The sequence below is a fragment of the Condylura cristata genome, unplaced genomic scaffold (assembly GCF_000260355.1).
Source record: "Condylura cristata isolate star-nosed mole 26May11 unplaced genomic scaffold, ConCri1.0 scaffold00014, whole genome shotgun sequence".
Classification (NCBI taxonomy): Eukaryota; Metazoa; Chordata; class Mammalia; order Eulipotyphla; family Talpidae; genus Condylura; species Condylura cristata.
In genome coordinates, this window is record NW_004567115.1 from 20,479,761 (window position 1) to 20,488,024 (window position 8,264).

Below are 8,264 nucleotides of genomic sequence, written 5' to 3' on the forward strand. Positions count from 1 at the left end.
TTGCTTCCAAGGTTCCTTCCTGACAAACTGGTGGTGCCAGCCACCTTCTCCCAGGCCAGCTCCAGATGCTAGTTGGGAATTTGGCATTTAAGGAATAATTCCAGGCCATTCTGAAAGTTCAGTGGCCACTGCCCACAGATGGAGAACATTCCAGAATAGCTAGAGATAGGAGGGGGTGAGGAGAGGTAGGGTGGGCTAGTCTGTGATTTTCAGGATGAAGTGTCTTTAGTTTCTGGGTAGGACAACAGAATATAGCGTAAGGGGCTTTTTTTCCCAAGGAGTAGTAGGCAAATGATCCTAAGTGAGGAAGTAGAGTGTAAGAAAACATGTAAGATACTCAGCGAGTCCCTGAGAAGTTGGTATTATCTTGTTGAAAGGACCACAATAATCCGACTATTGTCATGGGCAAATATGGCTCACCATCCCTTTCAATTTTTAAAGATTTATTTATTTATGCATGCAGAACTGGGGTACAGGCCAGAGGTGCAGGGGCAGTGAGAGGATTCACCAGAGACAGAGTGGGGAGCAGAACAGGCTGACTGACAAAGCACACTGCTCAGGGGAGCAGCAGGTGGGTCAGGAGAGGTCTGTCGTGTCCTGTGGGTCACCTCCGGGGATGGGATCCAACTCATGCTGAAGTGGCTTTAGTTTCTTGGTGCAGTGCTTTAACATGCTGCGCCATCAGGGAGGGCTCTCCTTTCAATTTTTTAAAGAGAAATTGGAAATCCAAATTTTGTGTGATGTCTCCTAGTTACTGAGATGGTACCAGTAGAAACATGGTGCCCTCTGCGGATGGCTTGGTCTCAGGGGATCCGGGGTCTACTGACACAGTAAGCCCTTGCCCAGTGTATCTTTCTCCCTGTATTCCTGTGTCCTTAATTTTAAAACTGTTTCAGAGAGGAGTCTTGGTCTTTTAAACCAGTGGCTTGGTGTTCATGGCTCAAGATTTTGTCTTCATGGCAAGACAAAGAAGGAGCTGTATTAGTTTCCTATTGCTGTGGTAACAAATCACCACACACTTAATAGCTTAACCAATGCAAATTTACTATCTCCCAGTTTTGTAGATCAGAAGTCTGATGCAGTCTTTCTAGGCCAACATCAAGGTGTCAGTGGGGCTGGGTTCCTTGCCTTTTCCTGCCACCACCAGTGCTTCCCCATTCCTTAGTTCCTGGCCCCCTTTCCAGTCCTCAAGCTAGCAACAGGTCCACTATTTTTTTTTTTAAGATTTATTTTGTTTATTTATGTATATAAGAGCTGGGATATAGGATAGAGTTGGGGTGAGGGTGAAAGTATTCCCCAGAGACAGACTGGGAAGCAGAACCCATGTGGGTCTGCTCCCTGGCCAGGGATTGAACTCATGCTGCAGTGGCTATTGATAACTTCATAGTACTGAGACTTAATCTCTTGTAACACCAGGAAGGAACAAGCATAGTCTTTATATCAAATCTCTCACTGCAGTATGAAAAAGTTCGCCAGTTTTAGGGATTCACATGATTTGGCCCACAGATAATCCCAACCTCAAGGTTATCCTTTCAACCGCATCTGCAAAGTCCCATTTGCAGTAAGAGGGAACATATTCACAGGTTCAGGAATTACAGTGTGAACAGGGCTCTTTTCTAACCTTCTGGATCTTTTGCTCCTTTTTTTTTTTTGCTCCGTGATAAACAGGGTTTATTTTTCCTTATAACCTGGCACACCCTTTTCTTTGGGAGAACTTCCCTAATGGGGGGGGCCCTCCAATATGATCCTTAGCAGCCTCTTCTTTCTTGGGGCTGCCTGTCCCTATGGAACTTCCCAGCTGGGCTTAGCAAGCATTCCCCACCTCCTGGGGAAACTGGCTGCAGGACCTGCCACCTGGATTTGAATTGACATGACAGAAGTGAGGTGACAAGGAGCAAGGAGCAGGGCAGGATGACAAGAACAGCTTGGGTCAGGTCGGGTTCTCAGCTCCCAAGGGGTGAGGCTTAGCCCGTTGGAAGCGCAGGTTGAATCTAACAAGAGCACATTTATTCCAGTGGGTTTTCAAATCCTTTGGTTGTGGTTCAAATGGTCAACTGGCCAAGAACAGGCTGAATGAGATGAGACATTTAACCTGGGATTTTGTAGGTGGGAGTGAGCCCTTCCTGGGACAGGGATCTGTTGAAGGATAGGACTGATTCTATCTGATATAACCTGATATAATCTGATGCTGGCCTCCTCTTCCTGAACCACATACATCCTAAACACACCCTCCCCCAACATACACACACATCCTTACTGGTGGAGTAAAAGGTAAGCAAAGCATAGCAGCATGATGAGACACATAGATTCTAAAGATGATCGATCACCCAGCTTCAAATCCCTGTCATACTTATTCTTTGCGGGAATAACTCTTTGGGAAAAGTACTTACCTCAGTTTCTTGCAATTACACCTACTTTATAGGGTTTTTATGAGGGTCAAGTGAGTTAATATCTATAAAAGAGTAAGTATCTTGGGTTTAGGTACTTTATAATTAAATAACAACCGAAAAAAAAACATATAATCTGCTCTGTGATAATAATCTGGAAGCCTGATCTTTGATCAAATATACTTAACTAGTTATACTTCCTACTAGAGCTTAGAATTAAAATGTCAGTTATTCAATCAGAGGAGTCTACAGGACTTGGCTGAGGCCTACTCAGACTCACACATAACGCTGTCGTTATAGATGACATTAGCAGTAATATATTTTCTAGTCTAAACAAAGGGAATCACAGTTCTAGTAGAACAGGGACTAGTGATAGTCTCTGTGTGACTAGTAGAACAGGGACTAGTGATAGTCTCTGTGTGAGCTGCAGTTATTTTAGGCTTCTTTCTAGTTTTGCTTATGTCATGTGCCCCTGGTTCTGAGAGGGGACAAGTGCATTTTCATCAGAGCCACATTCCTAATGAAGGCCTCCCTGTTTGCCGCAGGTAAATCTGCTCTTCAGTAGTGATGAGGCAGCAGCCTGTGCCTTTGTACGTTTCTCTCTTAGCAAACCTGTCCTTTTCTGTGGCAGCCCTTTCTGCCTGCTTGTATCTATGTAAGTGTCCTTTACTCGTGTCCTTTTTATAATAAACCTGCCCTTTGGATATAAAACAAAAATGTGATGAGCCAGTGGATCTTGCTGGCCTCCCATCTTAGATGCTGAGCTTGAAGCATTGGGATCAGTTCTAGATGTCAGTGCTGGCAAGGTGGAGAGAGATAACTTGAAATGTGATGAAGTACAGATTCTTGGAAATAATCGGGATTTTAGGCTGGAATTCAGAAGAGGCACAGGGGAGCCCACAAGGGCTGACTCCACACCATGGGAAAGATGGAGGGAAATGAGGAACACTGATTAAATACTGACTTGCTCGGGACATTGTATCTCATAGTTAGTTAAATACCCATGTCATCCCAGTGGAAACAGACAGAAGCAGCACTGCATGTAACTAGGAGGGGAGAAGATAAATGTCTTACTCACTGTTTGATTGTCCCAGTGCTCGAAAAGCTACCAGGTCCTTCAGCTTCTTCTCACTACCACTAGTGTGTGTGTGTAAGATTGGAAATTTCTAATACTAAGAGCCAGTGAAATGGTGTGGGGATTAGGTAGTGGCTCTCAGCTGTTAGAAATGCTTCAGGACTGTTGTCACAGACACCGACAAATTTGGAGAGTAGATGTGGATACCCATAAAGGCTCCTTCCATCTCTGAGTTTCTATGCTTTGGGGAAAGACATATACTTTATGTAAATATTAAGTGATCCCCCCTGTGTTTCTCCTTCTTTCTTTTATCCTATTCCATTCTCCCATTGGGGAAGGTATTGCTTTCTGGGTACATTTTTTTTTTTAAGGAGGTATTTGGTAACCTGCAACCTGGCCTGGGATAACAAAAAGAATATAATATTCTGATTATTGAATCTGATTTTTGACTAAGTTACCTAAGAGAAGATTTTGCTATAGTCCCCTGAGAGTATATAAGCAAAATCTCCGAGAGAGTATAAACAAAGCAATTATATCACCTCTTTTCTTCCCTTCCAGTTATTTGGTACCAGATAAAACCCACACTTCTGAATGTAGGATTTAATACTGGGATTCACTTTAGAAAATATTCTGCGATTCCGTCAGATAGGGACTGAATGTAGAAATCACACTGGCTTTTTGAAAATGAGGTTATATATCTTGCACACCTGAGCTAGAGAATCGAGTCCTCTTTTAAGCGTGGGAGATGGAGGGTGGGCTGGAGTCACACAAATGACGCCAACCAGAAGTGGGTGGTCCTCTGCTGCCCCTATGTGGACACAGCTGGAAATAACAGGTAAAGATTTCACCTGCAGCCAGAAGGTGGACTAGGAATCAGGAGAGCGGGTCCCTTAAAAGCTGGGGAATGTTTAAAGAAAGGGTGTGTGTGCTGGGGGGAGGAGGTGGAAGTGGGAAGGGGTAGGGAGCGAGGATTATGACCAATATGAAGGAAGTAGGAGCTGTTGCTCTCCCCAGCAAGGTTGGGGTTCTCGAGAGGGGCACTGAAATCATTTAAGCTGTCAACGATTCAAGAGAACTTTTTGTTCACGATCTTTATTTTTCCTTGAGACACTGGGGTCCATTCAGCAATGATCATACAAAGACTCCCAGTCATGCACCTCTGCAGTTTCTGGCCACACCCAGCATCCACCGGCACCGTGCCAGCCCTTACACGCCTCCTCTTCCTGTGTTTGGAGTAACACGTCTGTGGGTTTTCCCCTCCAGTTTCACAGCTTTCACACCATCTCCTCACCGTCTGCCTCTATGCTACCATCCCCACGCAGCTTTGCCCTGGCACATCCAGGCTTGCCACACCCCAACTTTGCTGCACTGGCACAGGACAGAGACAGTCCTTTTGCGTTGATAAGCGAGAGAGCAGGAACACTTGGGCACAAAGAGGCGAAGGGCTGAAATCACTGGGGGCACACTCGCTGGAATCTAGGGGTATTGGCATTGCAGGACTGGCTTCAACCTACAGCCCAGCTGCTTCCTTTCCTAGTCAAGAAGCTGCTCACCACACTACCCAACTGCACCCCCACCCCTTCCCAGCAAATCGCAGCAGGGCCCTGGTATCACTCCAGCCCTTTCGCTCTCCCACAGGAGAGAATGGCTAATCGGGGCCTCTGCTCCCTCCACCTGGACCACCTGTCTCCAGCTGGGAGCCAGGGACCCAGCGCCTGGCCTGGTCTGGTCTAGCCTGACCACCCTCTTCCTCCTTCTCTTCTTCCCTCATGCCTCCAGCCCCTGCCGCAGCCTGCGGTCCAGGGCCAGGAGCTGCCTCAGGAAGCCCCGGTTGGGGATGATGCCTCGTTGATCCTTGACTTTCTTGATGGCCTGCACGAGGGTGAGATGGTGGTACAGCATGAGGTAGGCCAGCACCAGGGTGGCGGATCGGCTCACGCCCACTGCACAGTGCACCAGGATCTTCCCTGTGAGGACAGAGAGACAGCTGTGGGGCTCTTTGCGGTGGGCTGGAGGAGGCTGGGGAGAGGGATACTGCGACAGGTGAGGAGAACAGGTAAGGAGAGGCACATGGTGCTACAGAGGGAGGTGGGAAGAAGGCAGAGCCCTGCATGTTGGGGCTACAGGCTGGGGGTTGGGGGGAGAAGGAAAGTGCTGAACTGAATGAGTTGCACAGCATGCAGCAGTAGGGACCTATGATCCAGAACAGCACACAGAGGTAGAGACTCATGACTCATGTAAAACCCAGCTTCCCGGTGGCGCAGGGACTCGGTAGGAGCTTCCCGAGGAGCCATGGAAGCACCCAGGGTCTGGCCGGCTAAATCTTCTATCTCCACACCTGCCTTTCTTGCTACTTCTAGCAACGATGCTTTTGAGGGATGTTTTACTATACTTTAAATTATATATTTACTTTTACTGACCACTTGAGCAAGATATACTCAAGGTAAAAATAACTGGAAAATGTAGAAGAATGTAAAGAAGCAAGCAATTTAAAAATGGCTTTACCCATAATCTGGGCCCTCCCCCAGCGATTTGCTAACCTTTTGGAGTATTTCCTTCTTGTCCTTTAACATACTGCTTTTTAAAGTGGTAAAGAGATTATTTTTCTCTCCTGAGCATTTGTCATGTCGTTAAAATCTCTGCCTCTCCGTAGGTGACCCCTTGGGTTTTTCTTGACCTCAGCGTGTGTGTCTGTCCTTGTGCCTCCTTTCCCCTCTTACCTCCCGGCTGGCTCAGCGCCCGGTGGATGAAGTCGGCGGCCGTTTGGAAGTGGATGCTCATGTCAAAGGCTGGTGAATCGTGCGCCTCGACCCCCAAGTAGCGGATGCCCAGCCCTTCATAGGCTTCCGGGGTGCCTCGCCACCTGCTGTGTGACGCATTGAGGACATGGGTGATACCCAGGCGACGGAGCTCACGGCGGTTGTTAGCTATGTCCCTGCAGTGAGCAGAGAGTAGGAGGATGGGGAACCTGTGGGTCAGAAGTCCTTGTCCACAGCCCCACTGCTGCCTACGTGTTCTCCATCTCTTCCATTCTCGCTCACAGCACAGGCTGCAGGTCTCTACTTACTGAGGACACAGAAGGGAGGAATCAGGATGGCCAGCCCTGGACAGTACTGGGGATGTGTTGCCTGGAGAGCAGATTAAGGGGTTGGGTGAAGGCTGGTCCTAATAAAATACTGACAGAGTGATCAGAGGCAGGGTGACTGTACCTCCTCCGTAGGATTTACTGCATCTGCCTGTCAGTACAAGCCATTAGTGGAATCTAGCTGAGGAGATTGGAGCACTCTGGATGAGAATGATTTTCCTGTCAGCAGGGGTATTCCAGCAGGGAGGAGTGTAGTCAGAGATGCAGCAGAGGGGACGTGATCAGGCAGGTTGGACCAGCTTATATTAACATCCTTGGCAACCTTGAAATGCTATGATTCTGATGCCTGCACTCACATCTTACTCCCCCGTTACTTGATACTCCCTTGGATGCAGAATCTCATGCTTTGCACCTACTCCGTGTTCAGACCATGTTTCATGGAGTCACCTTCAGGTGTTCATATGGCCCATACCCTCAGATAACAAGGTCATATCTCAGGGCAAGGCCCAGTCCAGAGCAAACTCAAGTAGAAAGAGCATTGAACATGAACCTCCAAGTACCCATGTGACCTTGGGAACATCTCTGAGCTTTAGTTTCCTTAGTAACTTGGGGATCATGGTACTGACCTCACAAGGCTGCTGTGAAGATTATGAGAAAAAACGCACGTGGAAAACTCTCCCTAGACAATGAAGCCCTTGCTCCCAAGCCAAATCTGCTCTGGGGTTTTCTCTCCAGAGCCCATCTGGCAGAGCCTCTGTATACACTGCGGTGTGGTTTGATCAACCCTTCGACTTACTACCCACTGTGCTTGGCTCCCAGTGTTGGCCTTTTTTCAAAATCATACCACAGTGGATGAGAAGTCAGAGAAATCATCTATTATGTCCGGTACAGAGCACAGGCATGCAACAACAAATATTTGCTAACTGACATGGTTACTTGAACAAAATCTTTCTGTCCAGAGTTGTATATATCAATAATACAAACTCCTCAACCTCTTCCCTCCCCCGCTTCCAGCCTCCCTGCCCATGCACAACCCCTTAATCTGCATCCTGGAACCAACAGTGCCACCCACTGCCTCTCTGCCACCTTTCTCCTTGTGCACGCATACACGCACACGTTTACACTCACACACTCAGCTGTGCTCCCAGCCTGCCAGATACTTACTGATCTCCAAGGTAGAGGCCTGGCCAGACCTCGTCGGCATGGTTACAGGCTGTCTTGCCTGTGTAGAGGAGCCTCTCCAATTCAAAGACATTGAGGAAGGGATGTTGAACGCTTGGCATCTCCTCCAGGGCACCTCTGGTGCGGACAGGAGACCGGGAGCTACTCCGGGAGAAGCGGGCCATAAAAGTCATGGAGGCCCAGAGCCAGTTTCCAGGGCACATCTTCAAAGTGGCAGGAACGGGGCAGCTGCAGGGTGGCCGTGATGACAGGTCGCGTCTCTAGGTAGCTGTTGCTGAAAGAGGAAGGGATGTGAGACACACCCAAGGACTGAAGTCAGCTGTTCCCCTTCTGCCAACTGGGCTGAGCACTGGGGAAGAGTCTCCAGGGAGGGAGGTTATGTCTGGCCTTGGCAGGACCTCCGGGACTAACCTCTCCTTCAAGCTGCAGCGGCTCCTTCCTCTCTGCTCTTTGGCTCTGTCATGCAAGGAGGTGGGAGAGTCACATGTCCTTGTTTACGGGGAGAGGGAGCTGCCCAGTGGCTGGTTTCATCTTT

At 48.3% G+C, this 8,264-nt stretch overlaps 1 protein-coding gene across 3 annotated transcripts in view; it reads right to left on the reverse strand.

Annotated features, from left to right (window-relative positions):
* Positions 1 to 4,533: 4,533 nt before the first annotated feature.
* DUSP26 (dual specificity phosphatase 26 (putative)) overlaps positions 4,534 to 8,264 on the reverse strand; it is a 5,788-nt gene continuing 2,057 nt past the window's right edge. The window contains exons 1-4 of one of the 3 annotated variants that reach the window (XM_012724999.1): positions 8,141 to 8,176; positions 7,712 to 8,003; positions 6,183 to 6,397; positions 4,534 to 5,429 (exon numbers count right to left, since the gene is read on the reverse strand). In XM_012724999.1, coding sequence (XP_012580453.1) covers positions 5,230 to 5,429; positions 6,183 to 6,397; positions 7,712 to 7,932 — 636 coding nt within the window. In that variant the 5' untranslated portion in view covers positions 7,933 to 8,003; positions 8,141 to 8,176 and the 3' untranslated portion in view covers positions 4,534 to 5,229. Of the gene's footprint in view, positions 5,430 to 6,182; positions 6,398 to 7,711; positions 8,004 to 8,140; positions 8,177 to 8,264 lie in introns of those variants that run through there. The other 2 variants (XM_012725000.1, XM_004682231.2) reach the window with 2 other exon arrangements.